General features: G+C 37.7%; 2 protein-coding genes across 4 annotated transcripts; one reads left to right on the top strand and one right to left on the bottom strand.

Moving 5' to 3' along the window:
- The first annotated feature begins 5,485 nt into the window (after nt 1–5,485).
- Nucleotides 5,486–14,236, top strand: LOC105041739 (defective in cullin neddylation protein AAR3). 2 transcript variants are annotated; one of them, XM_010918751.2, is made up of 9 exons: nt 5,486–5,722; nt 6,893–6,977; nt 8,687–8,738; nt 8,864–8,939; nt 9,055–9,137; nt 10,569–10,665; nt 10,764–10,809; nt 13,384–13,508; nt 13,612–14,236. In XM_010918751.2, the coding sequence occupies exons 1-9, from the start codon at nt 5,665–5,667 to the stop codon at nt 13,953–13,955; spliced, it is 966 nt and encodes a 321-aa protein (XP_010917053.1). In that variant the 5' UTR covers nt 5,486–5,664; the 3' UTR covers nt 13,956–14,236. The 2 variants fall into 2 exon arrangements, with proteins under 2 accessions (XP_010917053.1, XP_010917055.1); XM_010918753.3 differs by having other exon boundaries at nt 13,411–13,508.
- Nucleotides 14,237–15,736: 1,500 nt separating this feature from the next.
- On the bottom strand, nt 15,737–23,507 carry LOC105041738 (glucomannan 4-beta-mannosyltransferase 9). 2 transcript variants are annotated; one of them, XM_010918749.4, is made up of 10 exons: nt 23,274–23,507; nt 22,830–23,173; nt 22,648–22,746; nt 20,136–20,388; nt 18,039–18,149; nt 17,156–17,292; nt 16,959–17,072; nt 16,668–16,867; nt 16,370–16,564; nt 15,737–16,285 (listed from the first exon to the last, which is right to left on the bottom strand). In XM_010918749.4, exons 1-10 carry the CDS (start codon nt 23,425–23,427, stop codon nt 16,123–16,125), a joined length of 1,770 nt encoding a protein of 589 aa, XP_010917051.1. In that variant the 5' UTR covers nt 23,428–23,507; the 3' UTR covers nt 15,737–16,122. The 2 variants fall into 2 exon arrangements, with proteins under 2 accessions (XP_010917051.1, XP_019704463.1); XM_019848904.3 differs by lacking the exon at nt 18,039–18,149.
- Between the last annotated feature and the right edge of the window lie 3,054 nt (nt 23,508–26,561).

A 26,561-nucleotide genomic window follows, 5' to 3' on the forward strand; every position in this document is an offset into this window, starting at 1 on the left:
TCGGCCCAGAATCAAGTCCAAAACCCAAAACCATACCAAAAAAAAAAAAAAAAAAAAAAAAAACAGAGGAGGAGGAAGACTCCTAACCGGAGTCTTCTTCCTCTCCGTTACCTGCGGAATCGGACTCAAAGAGTCCGACTAGGGTAGGAAATCTCTTCTATAAAGATCCCCCGTCCTCCCTTAAGATTTTACGACAAAAATTTCAAAGAAATTCGAGGGATTTGAGAGATTTTCTCAAGGAATACCGTGGATGGTTGATCGGAAGAAAAGGGGGTTCGCCGGAGCTCTTCTCAACCGCCGGAGCAAGGTAAGCCCCTCCCCTTCTTCCTCTCCCTCTTCCCTTTCTCCCCTGGCCCAAAGCCTCGCCGCCGGCCACCGTTTTTGCCGAAAATCAGTCGCGAAAGAATCCCCCTGTTTTCCGATCTCTTCTTGATTCTCCCCGGCCGAACCCTGCCGCCGGCCGTCCGCTGCTAGCCACCGCCGGCCGAACCCCATCGCCGACCATTATTGGATCTCCGGCCAAGCCACCGGAGCCCAAGCCACCGAGGGGGGGACCTCACGGTCCTCCCCTGTTTCAGCCAAGGGAGGCCGCGGGAAAAGAAAAGAAGAAGAAAGAAGAAGAAGAAGAAAAGAAAAGAAAAAGGAAAAAGAAAAAGGAAAAAGAAAAAGAAAAGAAAAAGGAAAAAGAAAAGAAAAAAAAAAAGGAAAAAAAAAGAGAAAGAGAAAAATAAAAATAAAATAAAATAAAATAAAATAAAAAAAAGAAGAAGGAGAGAATTTTTCTCTCTCTCCTTTCTCTCTCCTTTTCTCTCTTTTTTCTCTCTCCTCTCTCTACATTTTCTCTCTCTAGACTTTTCTCTCTCTTTACGGATTTTGTCTCTCTAGGATCTTTTCTTCCTCTCTGATGCATCACAAACCCTAGGATATATTTGAATTAAAAATATGATGAATTGAGATTGCTCCGAAATTCGTGCGATAGATCTGATCTCAGTCCGATCCTATTCGAAATTTGTAACACTTGATTCATATTGAGTCACCCTGATAGGACCTCTGATGATCTCGATCATGAGTGCCTCATCGGAAGGATACGAAAGTTTCTCTCTCCACTTTCTCTCTCTACTTTCTCTCTCTAGAATTTTCTCTCTCTTCATGAATTTTCTCTCTATAAAAGTCTTATGGATCAGTGGAGGATCCAGATACTTAGATAAATCCTAATTTTGATTAATCCTAAGAGAGATCCTCGATTTGTGTATTAGGATCAATTATCGATAATTTTCTCCATATATGTGATTTTTATATTGATCAGGGTTATGAAGAGATGATTGTCTGCATATGATATCGAGTGGAATATTTTGTTAAAGAAATTCATAAATCAAAGAAGAACATCGATTTCTGTGTTTGGATCAGTCACCGGTAAAAGTAAGAATCCCTGTACATGATCACTATTATATATGCTATTTTACTATTTGTCTTGCATCGTTGGTTTTGCATTATCGGATTTGAGATCGATGAATTTATTATATCTGAGATACTGTTATTTGATTTTGAGCATGAGTATGTTATGTCAATATATATGTATCAGAGATTGATGGCATGATTATATGGATATGACATATCTGAATTGATCATAATGCAAGACAGAATTGATTGATGAAATCAACACATAATGATTAAATGAAAAGAAAGAGATATATGGTATGGACTAGCCTTGTCATGTGGAACAGCCGGCCAGGAGCTTATGCCTGGGACAGCCCGCCAGGAGCTTATGCTTGGGACAGCCCCCACTGGCTTACAGGTGGATCAGCCGGCCAGGAGCTCATGCCTGGGACAGTCCGCCAGGAGCTTATGCCTGGGACAGCCTCTCACGGGCTTTGGTACGTGGGACAGCCGGCCAGGAGCTCATCCTGGGACAGTCTTGAAAGACTTTTTAAAGTGGATTCGATCCGGAAGATGACTGAGGTATAGACTTGGATAGTCCAAAGCCAGAAAGAAAATGTTAAAATCATATGATTATGAAAGGAGAAATGAAAGATAAGATATGAAACAATTGTTGAACAAAAGTATTTCACCGGTTAACATATGATGATGCATCTATTTTGACAAGACAGAAAATTTATGAATGTTTGCATTATTCTGGACATTGAACATGAGATTTTATATTTTATTGCTTATCCTTATTTTCAGACTATATTACTATATCAGTGTGATATGGGAATTCTTACTGGGCTGTAAAGCTCACACCCCTTCATCTTTCTTTTTTTCTCAGAGTTGCAGGATGACTTAGATTGGCTATGGCTTGGATTTACGGGTGAGCAGAAGGATAAATAGAGTGTCATAGTATCTGATCAGAGAATTGAAGGAATGTTAATTGTAATTATACAAAATTTTATGAATTATTGTTGAAATTAATTGTTATAGATGTTAAGGTTGTAATGATTTATTTTGGCCTTGCATATTCTTTAGGGCTTGCTCTAAGGAGTGTGCGGCCATCACGTATCCGACCCGGATGTTGGGTTCGGGGCGTGACAAGATTACTTCATTTAGAAAAATCACCATTTTCTCCTTTTTCAGTCTAGAAACCGAATTTGAGGGCCGTTTTCTCCCCCTTCTATTGCTAGTATTTATATAAATTGAACCACATAAAACACCTAAAAATAGAAGCAGAAAACATTGGAATTTACTATCTGTGCATTATATCATGTCATTGTAATTTATAGAATGTTGACTTTTGTTTATTGAAACATTGGAAACATCAATGTTCAGCCAGAAATGACCGCAACGCATCTGTTTTATAAACCTTTTTTTCCTCAATCTGTTAGATCAAATGTCGATGAGAAATACAAAAGGAGAACTTGGTAGAAATTTATGTTGTCGACCACCACGCTACGTACTGTAGTTGATAAATGTTATCGTATGGCACCGTTATTTTCCTATACGAATGGCTTCATCATCTATGACTTGGTCATGATGCTTCCTGAACTGTTTAATGATCAAAGTTACACTTCAGTTGGTCTGTTATACAGTCTTCCTTGTAGTCGATACAGCTGAAGGCATGTCACTTTCAGCGTGCTGCTTAATCTTCTAGGCAGGTCATCCAGGTGAATGTTCAAGGATCTTCCACTAGAAGAGTTCTATATCTGAAGACGGATATACCTTTGAGCCTTTGCCTCATTTTGCTCATGAGTTCAGGTGCTTATCTATCCTCATGTGATGCAAAGAACTCATCAAGGCCAGAAAGTTCAAGAAAACATGATCATAGTAAGAGATGAAAGGACTCAAATATATTCTGCTTTATATCTTACACCAAATTAAGGAACTTACAAAAACACAAGCACAGAAGGAGAAAGCATGGTATTGTCTGGGCCAATATGTGAAGCCACGCTAAAGCAGTGGCTATGGGCTATTAAATGAGACTCTCTTGATACAACCATCTCGACTAACTCAGACCTGCTGACTGAAATCTAAAATATGGACAGCATGACAGGGATAAAAGCCTACACAACAGGTCTTTGTTGTGGCTATTGAGCTGGCTACCAATGTCAAACTCTTTGAGCCACGAGGAAGAGTTCAAACGTGTTGTATCCACTGGGACTGTAGTTGAAGGGTCCCTTCTTTTTCCTCTTTCGCTCACACTATTCCCTGCAAATTTCAAGCTTGCTGAGTGGCACCCACTGTCTCTCTCCTTTTGACTCCATTCAGCTGCGTGGTAATCTTCCTCTGTGGCATCTGGTCTCGGACCTGCGAACATTCCACCCCCACTGTGGGAAATAGATAAGCGTGATTGGAAGGGTGCAGGCCAGGGTCATGACACCCACGAGAGCTATTGCGTCGGGGCTCCGGGATGCTGATGTTGCTAAAGGTGGAGGGTGATTCTGACATCAGGACACTAGATGGATCTGTGAAAAAAAGTCCGCTCAAATCAAAGATGGAGCTTCCGACAGAAACCTCCGATGGTTAAATCAGTAGGAGCTTAAGCACAGATAGAAAAAATATGGAAGTCGAGAGTGGCGTGAATTGACTTACCTGAACTCACCCAATGATCCCTTTATTACCTTATAGAAATATGCCGGAGTTTGTTATGCTTAGGTCATAGCCCATCAAATCTAATCCTGTAGGTGGTTAGTCATTGGTGTTTGTTACGTGGTCACATTTCGAAAGTTTGTAAAGATATTTCAATAAATTATCCACGTAGCCCAATGAGTTAGTGGATTGGTGCCCGTCTATAGCCGAGGTGCCATCATTTGTATTAGTATGGATGCGGAATTTTATCTTTAGTGATCGGTGGAATCTCGACCCAGAGCTTGGCATTGGTCATGGGCTTCATTTCCATTAATAATGAGATATCAACCTGGAGGTCGAAAGAATCCCGACCTTAGGGTTGGTTAGAGATTGACCCTAAGGTCGGTGAGCACCTGACCTGAGCAAGCGTGTTTATTTCGTCTTAGCTTCCTTTGGCAGATCCGTTTGTACCCATTCTTGTCCGATCTGAAATTTTCCAAGAGTGAGTCCTGAGATCCATGGCTTAGGTGGTACAATCCCATAACAAGAGCAATCTCTTTTTATATCGAGTATCTATATCTTATGACATCTTGTTGTATTTTATAGATAATTATCGGAATGTTATAAAAAGCTAATAGGATTATGACCTTTTGTTGCAATTCTATAATTAATATCTTGTCACATTTTATAGATAATTATCGGAATGTCATAAAAAGCTAACTAGACATCATAATAATATTATGACATCTTGTTGAAATCCTATGACATCTTATTATACCCTATAAATAATTATCGAGATGTCATAAAAATGAACAGAATGTCATAATAATATTATGACATCCAGTTGCAATCCTATGGAATCTTATTGCATCTTTTTGATAATTATCGAGATGTCACAAAAAAGTATTCTAATAATATTATGACATCTTATTGCAATCCTATGATATCGTGTTTAATTTTATAGACAATTATCAGGATATCATAAAAAACTAACAAGACGTCATAATAATATTATAATATCTTATTGTAATTCTATGATATTCTATTGCATCCATTTATTGAGATATCATAAAAATTAATATAATATTATAATAATATTATAATATTTTATTTATATTTTATAATATTTTATTGTATTTAAAAAAATTAAATTATATTTAATATTTATTTTTTTATTAATTATATAACATGATGCAACACGATGAAATGGTATATTTTTTCTCCACCTTATGCGGTGGATAAGGAATTACTCGCCCACCCACACACACCACCACACCCACACACACACCTTATGCGGTGGACAAGGATGTCAATTTGTTTTTCCTTCGCCACAAATTGCCCAAGGGTCGCCTTCCACCGAATCGGATCAAATCACAACGGTACGTATTCTACGGTCCTGATCGTCCCAACCTTTGCTTCGATGGATGTCTCCATTCAGTACAAACTTCTTCCGCGTATAACTCTCGCTTCGCCCGCAGCCGACTATATAAAGTTCCTCACGTGAGAGGGGGCATCCTCTGGGGTTCACTGGTCCCCGAACGCCATCACCGCTCTCCCATTCCCTCTCGGAGACTGGAGGGGGAGAAAGGGGTTTTGGCCGTCAGCTTCGATCTAGGGTTCTAATTCTTGTGATCAAGATTCCTTCTTGGAACCCTGGCTCGTTCCATGATCTCCTCGATGCCCCACCGGCTCGATATCTTCGAGATCTACGCGAGATACTGCGGTGAGCGGCTGGACTCCTCGTCTGACCTCGGTTCCTTCTCTTTTTCTCTCTTTTGTTTCTTTTTTTGGACTGTATTTGGTTCTCGTTTTTCTTTTTATCCGATGTTCCCTGAATTTGAATCGGAATACGCTGTTTTGGATGGTTTTGATGTGAAATTTTCATCTTGATGAGGGAATCGGTGCATCGGTTGGGGAGGTGGTGATGGATTTAGGGCTTTTGGTGTTCTTGGGGCAGTAGTTTATTGGTGGAAGTGGAAGGTCTGTCTCTTGGAGACGTGGGTTTTGCTGAGGAGCCTTGATGGACGAGGCAGAATTTAGATTCTGAACTGCTAGCCCCTGTTGTTTTGACGTTGAAATGGAGCAGTTTGATAATGTGATGAAAATTTCTGGGGCCAATTCTCGTTTTAGAAACCACATTTTTATTGTATATGCCACGATAATCATAAACGGGTTCTTTAATGAAAAGAAATTGGCTTCTTGGAGGGCTTAATTTCTTTTTATGCAGTCAAACAAAAAGACAAGCGAAGGATTTTTAGTTGATTTTATAATTTCTACTGGTGGCAATAATTTGAGTGGTTTAGATTTGACTTTGTTGGTCCATGTCATTCTAGTCAAAACAGCTAGAAAAGAATAGCAGCTGTCAGTAACTGAAGGTTTTATTGAAGTAGCTTCTTCATATTTTACAACTACATTGTTGAACCTCTCTCACGATTTATAACCTGCGAATTGGACATAACCTTTGATTTTTTTTCCTCTTTTTTCTTATTAATACGAGCTGCGATACAGAATACTTTTTACCAATTTATCATTAATTTTGGTCGATGTGAAGCAGAATACAAGATGCGACATTTTTCCTTTTTCATGCTAAGCTTAGAAGGCATTCTTTTATGTCAATTGTTTTTGCTATAATATCATGAGGCATGCTTCTTTATAGTGAAACACAGGTTTGTGAGCAGTAGTTATATGTCTTAGTTTGTAAGGTTGTAACCTAATTATAATTCATATATATCCATGGCATCCAAGTGCGCCATTTATTTTTTTATCATGTTTTATCCATTCGACTTGATCATGTGGATGTGTATATTTCCATATAATTTCAGAATACCAAAAAATTATTGTTGAATCATTTCTTTTTATAACTGAATGTTATGTTGATGGTATTCATCTACAGATATTGTATCAGGAAATGACCAAGCTACCTCAAAGGAATTGTTGGCTGTGCTCTCAAAATCATTGGAGTACTGTGGGGAAAGAAGGTGTGTCCTTTTGTTGTGATATGTACAAACTTCAGCTTTTAGAAAATTGCCAACATATAATAATATTGTTTTTTTCTTTTTTTTGCATCTGCATTTTGCAAGCTCTTGAAATGAGGAGACCACACCTTTGCATTGCATATATGTTTGAGCACGTACGTGGCCTTTTCGCATGATAGGTAGTCATTGAGATCAGCGTTCTCGGAACCGTCCCGAACCAGGCGCCGAACCGGACCGGAGGGGAAGCGGGACGGTTCCGGCATGGAAAATAGCACACGCCGGTGCCGGAGAAGAAAGAGAGGGAGGGAGAGAGAGGAGGAGAGGGGAAGTGTTGACGCCATGCCGGGGCCACTGGGGGCCGCTGCAGTCGCCGGAGGGCTGCGGAAGCGTCCGCACGGCTCGTCGATTCGCCCAATAGGGCTTTGAAATGAGCGAGAAAGAGAGAGTGGGGGAGATCACTGGAGATGGGAGCGGCGGCGTCGCAGTTGCGGATGCGGACTTTATCGGGACCGAGGGAGAGGGTGGCGGAAGCAGTGTGGGTGGCATCGCGATTGCGGAACAGAGGCTGTCACCTCCATTCATGCGACCTCTTTTTTTTAAAATCGAAAAACTTAAGTGAAGCTAACAAACCATTTGTTGGCTTTACTGTTTAAAATATTTTTTAAAAAAATTTAAAAGTTTGCCGGTTTCACTGTTTAAAATATTTTTTTAAAAAAATTAAATCAATGAGGTCGGCAATCCAATTGCCGACTTCATTGATTTTAATTTTTTTTAAAAAAGCTTTTAAATAGTGAACTCGGCAAATGGTTTACCGGCTTCACTTAACTTTCGGTTTTAAAAGAGAAAAATTGCGAAACAGGAGCGTCGCCCCTGTTTCACGCCCGCGGAGCCGCGCGCATGGACTACACCGTCCAGCAGCCACAGCGGCTAGCCGGAGGCCGTTCGGCGGCCCCTCCGACCCCTTTTTCTCCCTCCTTTTCTTTCTTCCTCCCTCTCTATTTCTCTCTATTTCTCTCTCTTTCTCTGTTTTTTTTTTCTCTCGGTTCAGGTGTGCTTGCCTTCGTCGGTTCGCCACGATTTGCTACGATTCGAAACCATACCAAACTATACCGTCGGCCGGCCAATACGGCCGCCAGTACCAGTTCCGCAATCCTTGATTAAGATAAACTTGTTTTATAATTTGCATGATCATTTTTGACATACCATGCTCAACATAGTTCTAGCATGGGAACCTGAGCCATTCAATAAAAGTCTCTCTATGTTGTTCATCACCATAAATTTTGCTGAATGAAAGACCTAGATCATCGATTACTGCCTGTGTTTGATAATTTGACAGAGGTATTAGGACAAATGGTCAAGCATAATAACCACGTATTGACCATCGGGAGTTTTTGTTGTATAGTCTAGATGGTAATGTTTATTTACTGTACTGATTTGTGATCTGGGTTCTTGTTGGAACCCAAGCTGGATGATGGATGATGATGCCACCCATAAGTATGTTTTGCATGAGAAGTATTCTAGTAGTCTCTCCCTCCCATCGTATTTGCTTCCATAGACCCTTTTTTTTTTTTTAATGTTGACATGCATAAACATGCATTTTTGTGCTTTTTATAGCTCAGATATTTGTGTATTTATTTGTGCCATTTGCTCCTCCAGAAGAATTTTTTCCCCTTTTGTTTGCTAACTATCTCAACTTGATCTTTGATTTTCAGGGAGGCAATTGTTAATGACATTTACAAGCTTATGTCATGTTTTGACTTGTCTGTGAGTGTTAACTTTTAAGTTATTTTCCTTTCTCGGAAGACTTTCGCTTATCAAGCTTGTAGTTAATTTATTGGGTTTTAAGTCGATATACTAAAAAAAAAAAAAAAAAAAATCCTACCGTGCAGGTAGATTCTCGTAATTTCAATTGCTTCTATGATTTTGTCTTCTTCTTTTGCTGTGAAAGTGGGCAGAAGAACATCAGTAAGATTGTTTCTTGGTTCTTTTTTCTAAAAAAAAGAAGAAAAAACATGACCAAGCTAATGTTTAGATTTCTTTGTTATCTTGATTAGTATATATGCCTTTCAAATGTTTTCAGCTGTGCAGAGGGCCATAACTGCCTGGAGATTAGTTCTGAATGGAAGGTTCCGGTTGCTTAACCAATGGTGCAACTTTGTTCAGGTATGAAAACTTTAAATGCATGGTTGTTGTACAGCGTAACTGCAAGTGATTTCTTTTAGTTAGTCCCTGGAAAGAGTTATAAAGTTTATCATGATTTCTTCTAAATTCTTTTATTCTCAATTGTCTATCTTCTTGTCATCACTGCTTCATATAAAATTTTGTAAAAAAAATGCTGAAATCTGATTTTCTGTCATATGAACTTGTGGGAATATTACAACGTAGTTGATTTCCTTTTTTTTTTTTAATAACAAAAATCCTTGGCAGAATAAAATCGAACTGAATTTTTTTCTTTTAATTTTTCTACTGTTTCCATATCCAACTTTCATTTTTCGTGAGAGTTATATGCTTTGTTAATGGCATATCTGAATTGACTTTGTAACTTTTGGCATGAGTTTTACCATCCTACTCACTTATATTCCTGTAGAAAATTTTATTGAAATCCATTTGGGAAAATGCTTCGAGTGGAAGTACTTAAGGTTATTGTCCAACATTTGATTGTTGAATGAAGTGGATATATAGCTGATGGATTGTTTGAAAGAGTTTATGAGAAGTTTCATCATGAGATTATATTGCATTACTGGTGTTCAAAAAGGCAACTGCTTGGAATTGCTGGAAGAACAGATACCAGAGAATTAGTTCACAAAGGGACCTACTAGATATCACTCAACTTATTCATACACGTTTATGGAATCTGTACTGAAGTTACAGATACCAGAGGATTGGTTCAAAAAGGGACATACTAGATATCACTCAATTGGTTCATACACATGTTTATAGAATCTCTACTGAAGTTTCAGAATATTGATCCATTGGAAGGGCTTTACGAACAGATAAGTCTACCTTGGTTTCTTTATATTGTTACTTTACAGTACTGATTCTTGATCAAACTGTCTGTAGTCATTTGGAATGGAAGGATACATAAATAGAGATTAGCATGTACAGATCACACTTCAGATGAATTGCAGAACATGACCGTCAAGTCCAAATTGGTCTTGTTTGCCCCTTGAAGACCACTTGGCATTAGATCCCATGGAATTCTTATCCTTTGATCTGTTATGAGTTGTCAGTCATTTGAAAATTAGTCATGAACTTTTAGGATAGGGTGTGAATTTTGAATAAAGTGCTTAACAATGTTGAAGTGCATCAGAGTTTTCTCGAGTCAAGGCACATCATTATGTTCTAAATTATGTACTAAAATCTGGATATCTTTTGATAAAGAAATGAGTGACATACACATACCTATCCATATAAATACACATTGTGTATTTTGGCCACTTAATTTGTCTCCTGTTTTGTTCCATGGAGTTCTCATCTGCTTTGTTATATGGAGCTTTCCTGTAATTCTTTCTTAATACCACAGCTATCTTTGACGACCTTTAACCCCAAAACAGTTATGTCTTTTGTTTATTTATTTATTTATTTTTAACTTAGGAACATCAACGTCATAATATATCTGAAGATACTTGGCAACAAGTCCTGGCTTTCAGCCGATGTGTAAATGAAGATCTTGAAGGTTATGATCCAAAAGGTAATCATGAAGTGTTATATTGTCATATTTGTTTCTTATTGTGGTATGATATCAGAACATCCTAAAGCATGATTAAACTCCTTTGGTTTATCTTCTAGGTGCTTGGCCTGTTCTTATTGATGACTTTGTCGAGCATATGTACAGGTTTGGCTTCCTTCTCCAATGGTGATTTGTATGTACAAGCTTTTTGTGATATGATGAATGTCACATAGTTGGAAAGTCCTTTAGTACCACTTTTAATGATTTATTTTTTAATGACGGTAGTTCAATTATCAACGCTACTTATATGGAATGGAGTAAAAAATACCTGTCTCAATGGTGGACTCTTGTCCACTTGTACAGAAACCGAGAGTCCACCTTGACTTTGCTTCTAGGCTCTGCTAAAAAATAATAGAGGTGTCATAAGGTAGGAAAATTCTGTGGCTTTCCTTGGTGCGCAGATTTTCTGAGATCTTTCATACCTTCTTTTCTTGCCTTGATTCCAATCTTGTTTTTCTTTTAAAGTCTTTATATATGCAAGTGGATAGCTTGTTGGGAGCATAGTTTTCAAAACCGTCCCAAACTGGACAATTCGTGGCATGTCGAACCGGATCTGTGGGGAATCGGGACGGTTCCGGCCGGATTTTCAAAAATAGCCCGAACCGGTTGGTTCGGAATGGTTTCGGCCTGAACCGCCCGGTTCGGTACGGTTCAGTCCGGTTCGGATTTCTTTTTTTTTTTTGTGCTGGAGGGTGAGATTTTTTTTGATTTTTTTTATTGTCGGTACAGCACGGTACCATACGACATGATACGGTATGATACCGTACCATACCAACCGGCATGGGGTCCGGTACCGGTATTTAAAACTTTGGTTGGGAGTGCCACGTATCTAGGACTTGAAGCAAGGGAATGAAATCTAGCTGACTTGTCTTGATATTTAATGGCTCAAAATACAAACCAATATCCATAGTAATAAACATCATTCAGATAGACACCTGTATGCCCTTGCAGAGCATGCAGACATGGGGTTTTTGCAATCTTAGCACCTTTACTATATTTTTTTCATGAAGGGAGCAGCATGACATCTGATTGCTTGAAGCAGGGGCAGATGATTGTGCATTCAGGTATTGCTTGTTAGAGTGGTAAAGTCCTAAGGTTTTTAATCATGGCGACATGGGCTGTGTCGAAGGATGCCTGATATTGAGAGGACTGACAATTTGGTTTATTGTCACCAATGTTCTAAAATCTGATGCATGAGGCCACATATGCATATGCAGTCCCCTAATGTCACTGCATTGGCTATGTGTACTTCCTAGCTGTGGTCATTATGTAGACCCAAAAAGCATCCACTTAGTGCTTTTGCTACACAGCCATATATGTGACTTAATTATCATGTTGTGACTGCATATACAGCCCGCTTAGCATTATGCGGCCAGGTATGTGCCCCACTCTTTTGTGGTCCTATGTGGGTGGAGTGTGTTTAAATTGATGATTAAGCCAGATATGGGTTTCTGTTATGTTAAAACTGTTGCTATTAGTATCAAGTAATGAGTAATAAGCAGTGCTAATTATCGTTGTCATTAATATTGATATTTTTATCCAGAAGAATATTAATAGTGATTATTGTTACTTTAACTGAAGTTAATATATTTTATTAATTTTATATAATTAAAAAAGAACTAACTGCCTATGCAGCCTCCTACTGCATGTGTGCTATGTGTCCCTTGACCACCTGCATACCGCAGCCTTTTAAAACACTGATTTCAGCCAAGGTAGAAAATTAGGAAAAATAGGGAATTACCAAGGTTTTTGACATCTAGGCTGATATGATAGGAACAAAGATTTCTGACATCTTGGTTATTTTAGTAAAAAAACATCAATTTAAGATTGTAAAAGGCAGATTAGGAATTGTTGGTTGAGATTTTGATATTATATAGGTCATTATATCAAGATATATCGCTTCGTATCAGCCAATATAATAAGGCTAAGATAGAGGTTATATGACAGAGGTGATTGCCCAATACCAATACAAACAAGTTTTTGGCTGAGATATCTGCCATGATTGAAGCCTTGAAAGGTTCCTGAAAAATCAAGATCACTGCTGGAACATTGGTACATAAAAACTTTACACTGATGAATTTGAGATTAGTTTATGTTTTACCTTTTTTTAGTACGGTGGACATACTCGAAGAGAGATTATAGAAGAGCATAAAATTTCATATGTTGAGATGGTCTAGCCGAGATTAAACAGGTACTTTTTTGGAATAGGGAGTTTCAAACCTTCTAGTGGGAGAAACTGTGAAATAAAAGATTTAAGATTCTCCAAGTTTTTTTTTTTTTTAAATAAGAATAAAGGCAAAAGTCATGACACTAGTTATTTAAAAGTAATTTTCTTTTTTTTTTGAAAATAGATATTTGTCATAGTAATTGCAGATCAATGTTAGAAAGAAACTGGTTGGCATGAGAGGTTATCTTTGCATGGTTGTTCTTCTCATTGGAGAATATATGATTCTCTCTACTCCTCTGCTTTAGCTGCTGCATTTTGTTCTTGGCCAGGATGTGCTCCTGGTCTTCAATAGTTTTCTCTAGCATTTGCATATATGGCTATTCTGAGGCAGCGAGATAACTGCCTGTCATGGTTTTTGAACTGTATTGCTGGTTTTCAGTCTTATCTCTTGTGAACGTCGCAAGCAACTGCATGCCTCTGGTTGCTTAACTGGAACTTTCTTTTTCTGGCAGCCTTGTTTACATAATGTTCTTTTCCAGATGCAGAATGAGTCAATCCAAAAATTGCAGCACTGAAGATTATATTTTTGGCTGTGCTGACATGGAAGAACAACCTAGTATATCTAACACTTTCAGTGGTAATATACTTTAATTTCTCTGGAACTCCAATAGTTTGAATTTAAAAACCCAAGTCTAGTCCCTAACTTGAGCCGTTTTTCACCATCATTGATTGCATTGCAGGATTGAATCTGCTCCCCGGATCAAAGAGGAAACCTCCTCTAGATGCTGATGAACATGATGAGGAAGAATCAAAGTTTTTAAACCCAACAAACTCTAATCATCTGATGAAGTCCAAGCGATTGAAGCAAACTTTTGTTGCCAGATCTTCAGAGTCGGACTTGGCTGTGAGAATGGTTGATGGTACAGCTGATTACCCTGCTGAAATGAATAAACGTTGCTCACTTGGCTGTCTGCAGACCTCAGCATGTGCGGTAGAGGATAGCCTCTCCAAAGGTTTTGAAGGATACCTTTCTGTTGAGTGCTGTTTCCAGTTTGGTCAGAAAAGCAGGGTTTCGTATACATAAATATGCCTCCAGGTTACAAACTAATGAAACGTTTGGTTTGAGCGCATCCTTCAATTATCTATGCATTCCCTCATTTTTCCCCATTGCCCCGATTTATTCTTTTGGCTTATATTTTTGACATTTGTTCATATGATGTACTTGAGTTAATTTTTGGTAAAGTTGTCGTGTCTGTACTTAATGTATCAATAAGTAAGACGTGATTAAATCTACCTGTTGTATGAGTTTGTTTTCCCTGTCGAATGGGTGAATACGTATCTAAATATTGCTGGAGTTGATGTTTACCAACTGATTCCACTGCATTATTTAGAAGCCTTTGTTGGATTCTGGCTTTGAGAATTTCTTGCTTGGTAACTCTCTAGTTGGTGTGGTCAACGGCATGGATCAAATTCTTTGGGTTTGCGGTTGGTGCCAAGGACCTGGGTTTGAATCTAGACCTCACCGTACTTAGGGCTGGGATTTCCCGTCCTACTTCTCTAAAGATGATAGTCTGTGGATGTGGTAATGTTTTGTGTTCAATGGAAGAGCAGCAATGTGAATTTGCTAGATTCACGACTCATTTTGCATAATTTTATGAACCAAAATCATAGAGATTTTTTTCAGATACAAAGAAGTTTTTTTTTTTTTTTTTTTTATATTTAAATAAAGTTCATAAGGTTTCTGTAGAATGAGTTTGATTATCACCATATTCCGGCAGGAGTATTTAAATAACTTCACAGTGAGATAATGAGTGCAGCCGCTTTCCTATATGGCGCTGCTATGAAAAACTATAGGCTGCCGCAAGCTGCATTGGACTGGCTGATCCGTTGTTGGTCTGCTAATGGTCCAGGCCCACCTCTAGGTCTGGGATTGGCTGAAGGTCAAGAAAGGGCCTTTTACGAGCCTCACTTACATCCGGGAGTAATACGCAGAGGTGCACCCGTGTAATCAGTGAGAATAAACCATCCTAATGGTTGTGTTCGTGAGACTTGATGGCAATTACTCCAGTGCTCATCCTGTTTGCTTTCATGGGTTCTCACGTGGGTTACTTTGTGCCTACGGTCCCATTGAAGTCTTTTCTTTTAAGTCTAGAGCTGACAACTAAAGCAGTGATCCCGGATGGCTGCTAGTCACAATCCTGCCTCGTCCGTGGTTTGATGAATCTTTCCAATACCCAAACAGTGGCTTCTGTAAATTTCTAAGTTTGAAGTCATTGACTAGATAATTAAGATAGAGAGACCTTATGTGAAGCTGCATTTTTTATGTTCTTTCTCTCCAAATTTATTCTCATCTGTTTCTCAATCAGTTGCTGAAGTATCGAAGCTATACTTTCCTTGTATCATTTTTATTGTAAGGAATCTGTTGTAATTGGGAAACATGTCGGTTTTAAAAAATAGCGAGTTGCTTCCGGCAGATATGACTGGTCGGGGCCTGTTTGGTATTGCTCTTGTTTTATGTTTTTGTTTTCAAGAATCGGAGAAGAGAAACGAACTAGATTGTATACGATGAAACCTCTTGGTAAATTTTTAAGACATTTTGGAAGCAAAGTTCTATTGAAAAAAGAGTGGAAACAAAAGGATAGCATAAGTTTTGCGGAAATGCGATCGTCGACATCAATCTCAACACGATATGTCACCAACTTGTGCAGAACAAAAACACAGAACCAACAACAATGCCAACAGGCCCTTCTTGATCTTGATATAGATAATTTAATGACCTCTTGTGATGGTTTTACCTCCATAGTCATCACTGTTTTAACAAGCATCGATGATCAGCCATCATAGAACATGGTGAATACACACTGGTTAACGGACAGCATTCAAGTTTCCTTTGAAGTTTGAAGACAATCCATGAAAATATAATTACTTCATACAACTGAGGAAAAGGAAGAATCCATTCATAAGCAAAGTCAATGCTTTTACAGAGCATGAAAGAATGGTGGGTATGTCTGTGAAAGTAAATGCTTCAAACAGATTTGAATGAGGGAAGGCTCTTCAAAATTTTGCCGATCGATCCGGTGGCAGTAGGCTATTATCTGACACCATGGTGTCACATATCAGCTCATTGCAGGCCTCTTAAGGCTCTGAAATAAACAAATATTCCACTTCAACATGTGTACCCTCTGAACAATCTTAAACCATGAAAGAATTGCCAAGTTACAGAATGTAATGAATATTGGTGTTTGGACTTGCTAGGAGTTGAAGATGAAGGTGCCAATATAACCAATGCCCATGACAACAAAAGCAATGGCTTGGAGGTAGATGTAGACATAGCAGTAGTTCTTTCCATAGGCAACATTATAGGATGCACAAAATAAGAGAAAGACAGCAAATCCAAGTTCTGACAAGTTGAACCTGAGAAACAGAACATAGCATACGTTGATATCAGTTTCATTTCTACAATTGTAGTAAGCTCTTCTGAGATAAAATTGTAGTTACCTGTCTCTAAACTTATTTGGGGACTTTACAGGCAAAGTGATATCAGGCTTCTCCATGAGAGCATCTCCTAGCTTCTTCGTTACAACCCATTCATTCACATTTGCTGTCTCCAATAAACCGATCAGGGCTGCTTTCATGCGATGCATGGACATGACATTCTCAAACAGAATCCAGAATGGCATTATATGGAGAGAGCTGTTACACAAAATCAGATACTAGATAATTCAAATTCTAGTTTCAACAAAAGAAAGAGGAGAGACTTTGGTCATTAGAATGAGATACTTCTTCGGCAACGAACCTAGGATTTCTGATGGCATTGAGAATGGTAATAGTTGTAGGGATATAAATCATCCCCCATATGGGAACACTGACTTCTGGAACCAAGACTGATATTGGAATCACCACACAGTAGAGAAAAAAGGTGACAATTGGGGCTATAATTCTCCGTACAAAGAAAAAGCTATAGATCACGTGGAATTTCTTACATAGGGATACTTCCTGCTCCACATAAAAGACACAAAAGACATGATTGTTAGGTAACATCTGTCCATATATGTTTTTAAAGCTTATGTTTTTGAAGAAGGTCTACCTTGCTCAATATAACATCCCATGCCATCTTTCTAAATAGGTTTGCAGCACCACATGTCCACCGATGCTGCTGGTGACAGTAAGCCTTATATGTACACGGCAGTTCACTTTTGACCTGCCATAAGAATGTGATGATGCTACTAAGTGATACCAAGTTACTTATTAGAGAAATTCTTTGAACACAGACAAAATCAATACCTTGATGTCACCAACATATAAAAATTTCCAACCCTTGAGACTTGCTCGAACAGCCAAGTCCATATCTTCCACAGTCGTTCGGTCCTTCCAACCTCCAGCTTCATTTATAGCCAATATTCGCCAGACACCAGCAGTCCCTATTAATATAAACAAGCAGTAATTCTTTGCTCGTCTGCCAAATTATATAACTTTTTTCATCACTTAGACATACTGATTACATGTCCTGATTTGTTTTCTTTCTGATCAAAGAAGTCAGTATTCAGCTCAAGTTATTCTCTTGATTGGATACAAATTCTGTTATGGCATCTTTAAAGGTGGCAAAAAATTGACTTGGTTTGAAAAGGCTGACCTGATCCTACCATATTTGAGTCAGTTTTGGGTCAAGGGTTTTTTAGTTAGGTCCAGGCATTGGTTAATTTTTATGACCTGAAATTCTAATGGGCCAGATATGGATCAAGCTTTGACCCAACTCAGGTTATAAAGGTAGAGTTCAATTTAGGTTGAAAATATTTATGTTGGTTTGAGTCAATGAACTTGGATAAGAAATTTTGGGTGACTGGCCTTTTTCTTGATACAGCTGATAAGAACTGTAAATATTGGATTTGGTAAGCTAATTTAGATTGTTGGAGATTGAGCCTTGCAAAATAGATTAGGTTGGAGTCAAATGGGTGACCAGAGATATTGGGTCGGGTCGGGTAAGGGTCAAGGTCTTGAATGTTGTTTATGCTTACTTGACCAGACCCAACCGAACCCATTGCCGCCCCTAGCCATTTCATTAGGAAGGTAAAAAGTTCTTGATTTGATCTTTCAGCAAATGTTATCCGATTGATGACTTTTCTCCTGCTAAACAATTGAACTGGCTCTAAGATTAGTTGCTGGTTACCGTTGAAACCGAAGAAGGAATGGGTAGATGAGCCTGCTTCTTGTTCTACTTTGAAGTGATAATCTAGGGACATCTTCTGTATCCTTGTCATCAGGCACTGGTCGTAATTCACTGCAAAATTGCGCGGCAAATGCCACGTCAATAATGTCCTGTCAATTGAGAAATGGATATCAGAGCAAGTAAAGCTATTGTCTTTGGTATTAATTTTCTTCTCATGTGATTCCATATTTAAAATTAAATATCTGAAAAAGTGAAAATATGTTTAAACTCTCAAGACGCCTGGTTTGCATAGTCTAGTGCTTATGCCAGAAAACTAGCGAGGGGTGAATGACATACATATATCTATGCAGTTTTATGAAATCACCGAATAACACTGGGAACATGGGATGGTGTATGGTAGTTATAAACTGGCTACTAGCTTCGCTTTTCCAGTCTGAAAGCTCAGAAATTTGGAGACTTATGAGCTTAATGGGAACATAATGGAGTTACAGCGATTTCTGGTGGAAGGGTGGTATATTTGGTGTGATGCACCTAGATTGAGTACATAAGAAGAAGGCTAGCAATAGCACCAAGGAAGGATAGTCTGAACAAGTACAATAAAGGCCAACTTCAGGAAGAGACTAGGTCTCAAACCAAGGTCAAGCTGATTGGAAATAAGGAGGATAAGGTTCGATAAAAGTTAGTGGGAGTTTTGTTATGTGATGTGAAGACATGATTTGGCCAATTGTCATGAAGACCAATGTAAATCAATTTTGCAAATTCATACAACAAGTTTAGTCAATTGTGTTTATGTTCAGGATTGTCTTTGATCATCTGGAGCTTTCTTTTCTTGCTTAACCTGCAATCACCTATATGAATAAATTTTCTTTCCAAGAAAAGGGACATATTCAGTCAATTTTCATTTAATTTTCTTATTTGTTACATGACCTTTCTAAATGAGCCATCCATTGTATTCTTTATCAGCCTATTCACAAGTTTCAATTTTTTTAATGATGGAAAATCAGTCTATTTAAGGTTTGTGATATGAATCTAAGGATGGAGATCATTAATTCTTTTTTGGAGAGACCTCTAACGAAAATTTTTAGTAATATTTTCATGTATCACCAGCATAGATTAGACTAAATGACATGGTTCATGAATTCTTACTTGTCTTTGCATTACAAAAACCGTTGGTGCAAGGTAAGGTCAAATTACTTGTACTATTCTAGACAAGATCGCTATGTCCCAATCAATACTTTGATCAGACTATCATCTACTTGAAGTAAATTTATCAAGTGAAATGCATGTAGAGGGCATTTAAGATGCAGCTACTAGCTACCATGGGCATAGAGGGCATCATACTCTTTGACAAGTATATTTTAACAGTGATGTCTAATTCCCGCATAAATAATAAACATTGAAATTCTGGTTGTCTCTTCCTCATAATTTTCCATGAATTTGTCAAGCCTGTAATGCCTATTTCCACAGGCATGATTCAACTATCCTAGAACTTATATTACCCTAGATTTTTTTTCATTCTATTGCAAGTTGGCCTTGCGTTAAACTTCTCAGTTCCAGTTACGATCTATTGTCTTGATTCTGCAATTTATCTGGTACTAAATTCAAGGAGGAATTTATAAAATGGCTTCTGAAAATTTTGAACGAACATATGTCATCTTCTTGTAATTAGCATCGTTAATGAAGATTGCTGGTGATTTTCAGAGTGGAGAATGCTTCAATTCTTTGTGAGGACAGAGGGCCTTTGACAAACTGACGTTAAATATATCTCAACAAGTGAATTTAAGTTATTCAATAAATTTTTGAACTTGTTGCAGCCTTCCTAACTACAACACATTTTGGAAATCAAATGACTTGGTGCATACCACAGGTTGAATTTAATACCAATTGAGAGTGCATTTGGTTTCGAATTGCATACAAGTAACTTCAGGATAATTATGATTTAGATCTTGACTTATGTAGCTGGGATCCATAGTCTGAAGTTCAAATTGCTTCACTATTTACATCTATAATTCATAAAAAAATTATATAAATGGACCATGATAAATAACTACTAAGACTAGCACTATAGCTTATGTTGGAAAGAGGAAATATGCTTACCAAAGTCCCACCGTGCTTGAACTAGAGCAATGTTTGAATTATACATGAGGAAAGGGATTGTTCTCATAAGAAAATCAGATTGTGGCTGGAAATCAGCATCAAATATGGCAACAAAGTCACATTGTTGGACATAGCTTTGCTCCATTCCTTTTTTCAGGGCTCCTGCTTTGTACCCCTTCCTGGTCTCCCGAACTACATATTTTATATTCATGCCTTTGCTTGCCCAAATCTTGCACTCAAGTGCCACCAAATCCTGTAGCAAGGAAACATTACCATGACAAATGGAACATATTAGAATTCGCTAGGGGAATCAATCCTTCTGAAATAGAACAAATTGCTATGCTTCCCTTCTATCGGATATAGTTAGATTAGATTCAGATGAAGGAATCATGTATTCTTTTTGGAACACCTCTAACACCATGTTGCTTGTATGTGTTTGTCCATGAATTTTAAATACATCTGATTGAAACCGAAGAACCAAATAAAATCTATTTTGACCAGTTTTTACATAGAAATAACATTTAAATATTCAATTTGAACCAAATGATGTCCCGTAAAAGGATTTAAGGGCTTCTTGCACGAATTGCAGACCATAGGAATCATGTTTGGTAGTGTGATCTTAAGAGAACGAAGATTAATACATTTGAATGGGAAACTACTATTTATCAAAATTTTTTATCTGCAACTCACAGTTTTCAGAAAATAAAGGCCTGGTTGCATAATCTAGTAAGTGTTTGTCTAGGTGTTGAAGAGTTTGTGTCATTTTAGTTTTTTTCCACAACCAAATCTATGTCGATGCATTATGATTGTATCCATCAGCAAAATTTCCTTGAGTGTTCTCTTCCAAGCTAGCACCCACAGAGTGCAAGACCTGATATGCTACCTTAAAAGACGTCAAATGACCAGATCATCTAGACTGTTGGTTCTAGTAAGAAACTGTTTGGGACATGGCTCTCTAGTTTATTCTATTATTGATCATATTTTGTTACAAGAGAAGTTCATACAATGCTGGAGCATTAACATCATGAAACATAGAATGAAACCCACAGCAGTTGTTCGACATTATCGTGATCGAGATTTAGAATGTGATACATAGTTGCGCATTCATGAACATATCACATAAAGTTATTTGAAGAATATGATGGGCTGAACTATGTCTTCAAAAGGAAAATCAGCATTTTAGATGGTTCATGCAGACTATGCTGCAGTTCCATTTTTTTAAGAAAAAGGAAAAAAAATTGTGGAGCTTTTCTACTTTAGGTTATGTATTTAACATAGGTAGCCATTTAGTTTTCTTAGGACTGCCGTAGCAGCAATGTAAAAATATTGCAGACAAAGTTGTCATCAATGGAAAAATAATGGAGCCAAGTGAATCTAATCCTGCCCTCACCTGATTTCGACAAGGCTTCCTACCCTCCTGGTTCTCAAAAACAAGTGAATCTAATCACTTCACCGAGATCTGTTCCCCTCCAAAAGAGAACCACCAAAATCTTACTATTTTGCACCTACTCTTCAACCTCACCACCATGCGTTTTTCAAATGGCAATATGTTATTAATTATTGACCTACACTCGAAAAGGACAATTATTCAACTATAGAAGAGTGTCCTGATCTCAGCTTAACCTCAGGTTGATGCATTATTTATACATGGACAAGTGGCTTGTCTGATTGCTATATCCTAAAGGGCTGGAACATGGGTTGATGCATAATCTATGTAACAAGTGTTATCGTCATAACCATACTCTAGAGTGGTACCTTATTTTAGTCCAACGGACAGTTTTTTTAATCACAACAGAGAACAAAGGAAGATCCACTTGACATCGCAGAATATGCCATCTGTAGTTGAGTAGTCAGATTTGGATTACAAAATAAAACTATCTCAGTGAAATTTTCAAGAGAAAGAATCTCCATCTTATTGACTTTCTCCTCTGGCTCACAACTTTGTAGTAGCCCAGGCTGTCAAGAAACAATATGATAACCTTTCCTCTTAGCTTAAAGGAGTAGATGACAGTGAAACAAAGAAAGGAATCACATCTGCTTCACCATATACATCTGCTTCAGCTTTCCCATTGGCAGTCCTTATCTGCTCAGAATAGCAGCTGGAATATTCTTATATTACCAACGAATGCTAATATATATATATTAGTACTATTGGGACCCAACATGGCCATCCATCCTCATCTGACCGCTGTGATGCAGGCCTAACATGACAAGAAGCATCAGATTTCCTGTTTGGCCAGCATCATCATAAAAATCTTGTGAAAAGCAACCACAAGGTGGAGCCCACACCAAGACCATGTCCTCATTTTCTGCCTCAAAAATCATTAAAAAAAAAAAAAAAAAAACCATTTGGCTACAACGGAAAATATTTTCCAATATGAGGGGTAAAAGCAGCACTGTTTGCGTGTACTCTGCGTACATATGCCTTTCTATATACTGTTCATGAGTTTATCAATATACGAATGCATTCTAGCTTAATGCTTTCATGTGATAAAGATTTGACGCAAGTTACCTTAATTACCGGATCGGTTGAGTCGTCCAAAACTTGGATTATGATCCTGTCCGTTGGCCAGGTAAGTCCACATGCTGCTCCAATGGACAGTTTGTATACCTGGACATAACAAGCCATCAAAGCTAATTAAGTAGAGTACCACACGAAATAAAATAAAAGATAGAAGACAAAGGACCATCTACCTCTCTCTCATTGTACATGGGAATCTGGACAAGGACCATGGGATAAGCCTGGCTCCCCATCTCCACATCCCCTGTTATGGGCTCCCATTTGTAGCGCTTCTCCGGCTTCCGGCGTAGAAGCTTGACCCCAAGGCTCACCGCACTCATGTGCACCGCCTCCATCACCAGCATCACCGACATGATCATCGACAACACCACAGCGGCTCTCAGCATCGGCACCATCACCTTCAGACGCACCTCCCTCCAGATTAAGCTCACTTGGTCGGGAAACGAGTCTTCGGTGTAGCGATGGAGGAACTCCAGATATTGGGTGACAGATTGCTGAAGAGAGTGCGATACATTGGCTACAATGGAAGTAATTTGGAGACAATAGATAGGATGAGCCATTAATCCAGGATTCCTTTAATATCATACTATACACAAAAAATATAAATGGAAACTTACATGAATCGATGCCTCTGGAGAGGAGGATGGAATGGTGGTGGAGCCAAGTGTTGAGTTTGAGAAGGGCGGGTCCTTGCGGGGTGGCGGCTGTGGAGGCGAAGGCAGTGGTGGCTAAAGCCACCAGTAGTAGGGCTCTCATTGCCGTGATCTCCATGTCTTGGTTTGGTCTGCCCCTCTTTTGGGCTTCTTCCTCCGAGTCTTCTTATTTTTCTCAATGGCAACGTGGCATGTGACGGTGGGAAGCTCCTTGGAACACGTTCCCGGCCCCTTTTTTATTTCACTCCCCTCGCTTTGTCCGGTCGCAGACTTGCCGCGGCGAAGGCATGTGGGCCATGAGCGGATCTCCTGATAAGTCATTTCCAGGGGACTTCTTGGCCAACCAATAAGAACTTGACACATTGCCAACGTTTGGATTTTTTTAATGGATTGTTTACGTGTCAAGAGATGAATGGCTTGGTTGACGTAAGGGACGACCCATCCTGTTTCTTTTTGATATCATATAAATCGATGTGGTTGGTTTGGTTCCTGTGGGTTGGAGGATGGCTGGTATCTGTCACCGTAACGGTCCATTCACGATCCATTTTTGGTAATTATATTAAGAAATTATATAAAAGAACTGCCGTCTCATGGATGGGGGCCTATCATGAGAAATTAAAATTATCGACATTGGATGTCACCGCACGCCGTAAATGACAAAGGGAGCGTGGGGTTGGTCAATGCATCATACATATGTGAGATCTGATTTAGATTTTTGTTCTCTTTTCCTTTTCAATATGATTCAAGGGCGTTATTGTCATGGACAGCATCAATCATAACTTTCGGTAGAGGACCCGATGAAGTTTGCAAGCCCGAAAATTATGCTGAAACTAGCTTATAATCCCACATGGGATGCAATTTTTTTATATAAAATTAGTCTAAATTTTTAAAAAATTTTATTGAATATGAAAATAAAATTGATGGTGCGAAATAATGTTCACCATATTAGTATATTATTCTTAATCAACGTTATATAGTATCATAATATATTTATCCATAACCTTATCAAATTTGATAAGTTCAAAATTTTTTTCAATCTAATATTAATATTTTTATATTTTAATTTCTAAACTATTAATGTTGGTTTTAATTTTTTTTTTAAATTATGATATTTGATCCTAATAAGTAACAGTAAATAATAATACTTTGCTAAAAGCATGTATATATATATATATATATATATATATATATATATATATATATATATATATATATATATATATATATATATATATATATATATATATATATATATATATATATATATATATATATATATGCTTCCTTGAACTTTTCTCCATCCAAATAAATTTTTACATGCAATTAAATAGTATGTACATATATAGCAAATATATATATATATATATATATAAGCTAGTCTTACTTTCCTTCCCATTCTATATTTCCTTATATAGAGCTAATAAATAAGAGATGCATCTAGCCACACTACATCATTAAACCAAAAGAAAAATTACCATAAAAATAAATATTTACTTTTTTTCATGAAACTATAGCTGCAAAAAGATTACATTAATGGAATAATATTTAACCTAGCATTACTTTTCTTTATATTCTATAATCCTATATATGGAGCTAATAAATGAGAGGTGGAGCACATCTAGTCATGCTATCTTAGGAAACTAAAAGAAAAACTACCATGAGAATAGGCACTTATTTTTTTTGACAATAATTGCCAATATAGATGGTGAAAATATAGCCTATAGAGATGGCCAAAGGAGAGCTTGTCAGTATAAGACCTCTATTTTAATATAGATATATATTAGATATTCACCATATTAGCATATTATTTTTAATTATTATTATAAAATATTATAATATATTTATCCATAGTCTCATCAAATTTGATAAGTTCAAAATCTTTTTCAGTTCAATATTGATATTTTTTATTCTGATTTCTAACCTATTAATTGTAGGGTTTCAGGGTGGACATGCACAGCGAAAGCATAATGGATTTCAAAATTTAAATTAAGAAATCTTAAATATAAAATCTTTAAACCAGCATCTCCTTGATGATTAACAATCATATGTAACATAAATTCAAAATTAAATTCAAGCTATAGAAGAATACCTACAGCGCTTAATCCAAATTCTGACAGAACCTCCACCAGACGCCCAATTGTTTACCCTCTAACAGTGATCCACACAGGGCTATGATCAGGACACCAACTCTTTGAGATGATTTTTTCTCGAAAATTCTCACTCTGAGAATTTTTTTGGACACCAGGACCTCAAGACCCTCTTCCTCTTCTCCTAGCCTTCCTATCCCTATCTTTCTTCTCTCCTTGTCTTTTTTAATTCTCTTCATAGACTTTTGTCCTAAAATTGGACTTGTCCTTATTGTTTTGGACTTGTCCTAACAAGAGAAGGAAGGAACTAATTAGACAATAGGGAGAGGATGTTAGAAACAAAGGAGGAATTGAAAATCTGAATGAATTCAATCCCCCGACGCACCCCCCTTAAATACTTAGCGACGGGTTGCCTTCGGGAATTATTCGCACCCCTTCCACGCACTATCTCGCATCCATCAGAAAATCTCATACCTCCTGATGAGTTCTCATACCCATCTGAAAGATTTTGACACATGACAATCATCAAAAAAAAATTCAAGAGATGCTTCGCGTAGAAAGACTCTTTGAAATATTTTTTCTGATGATTCTCCGATGCGTCGTGCAGCTTTCCATGGCATAATTTTTCTCCACTATCCATCAGTGTAATTTTATGCATCCAATAGTCAAAAATGAAGGTGCTAACATCAGAATGGTGTGAAAAAAATCTTAGATTAAGAAGTGGTGTGACAAATGGGTTGGAGTCCTTCATAAGTTGGACTCTTGGTCAGGCACATGGATCAGACTGACAGGATTTCCAACTTCGATGAATTTTCACATTTAAACCAGAAGGAATTTTAATTTCAATTTTTTTTTTTACTCACAATTAAGTTATGAATCATCCAAAAATTTATTTCATCATGGAACATTGGATAAGCTCGAGGATGAGGCATCCCATCTCATGGGATGTGAAAGCAGTTTCTGCACACAAAAACTGCACCCACGCATAAAAAAAATTCTTGACTCATAGAGACTTAGTTTTCTGGCTCCAAATTTTTGGTACATATAGCTAAAAACCAACCCAACTCAAATCCAAAATTGATTTAAATTAATTTAGCCTTAATTAGCCCAATCTGGAATCAATTTCGAACCTGATTCGAAACAGGGAGCTAGTTTTTGCAACATG

This window comes from Elaeis guineensis, chromosome 3 (genome assembly GCF_000442705.2).
Source record: "Elaeis guineensis isolate ETL-2024a chromosome 3, EG11, whole genome shotgun sequence".
Taxonomy (NCBI): domain Eukaryota; kingdom Viridiplantae; phylum Streptophyta; class Magnoliopsida; order Arecales; family Arecaceae; genus Elaeis; species Elaeis guineensis.

Coding starts and splice junctions, on each gene's coding strand:
- LOC105041739 (XM_010918751.2), top strand. CDS start 5,665: ATGATCTCCTCGATGCCCCACCGGCTCGATATCTTCGAGATCTACGCG. Junction 8,739..8,863: donor TGTCATGTTTTGACTTGTCT/GTGAGTGTTAAC, acceptor CCTACCGTGCAG/GTAGATTCTCGTAATTTCAA. Junction 8,940..9,054: donor AAGTGGGCAGAAGAACATCA/GTAAGATTGTTT, acceptor AAATGTTTTCAG/CTGTGCAGAGGGCCATAACT.
- LOC105041738 (XM_010918749.4), bottom strand. CDS start 23,427: ATGGAGATCACGGCAATGAGAGCCCTACTACTGGTGGCTTTAGCCACC. Junction 17,293..18,038: donor TTCCTTCTTCGGTTTCAACG/GTAACCAGCAAC, acceptor TTATATTAATAG/GGACTGCTGGTGTCTGGCGA. Junction 16,868..16,958: donor GGGATGTTATATTGAGCAAG/GTAGACCTTCTT, acceptor TATGTGGAGCAG/GAAGTATCCCTATGTAAGAA.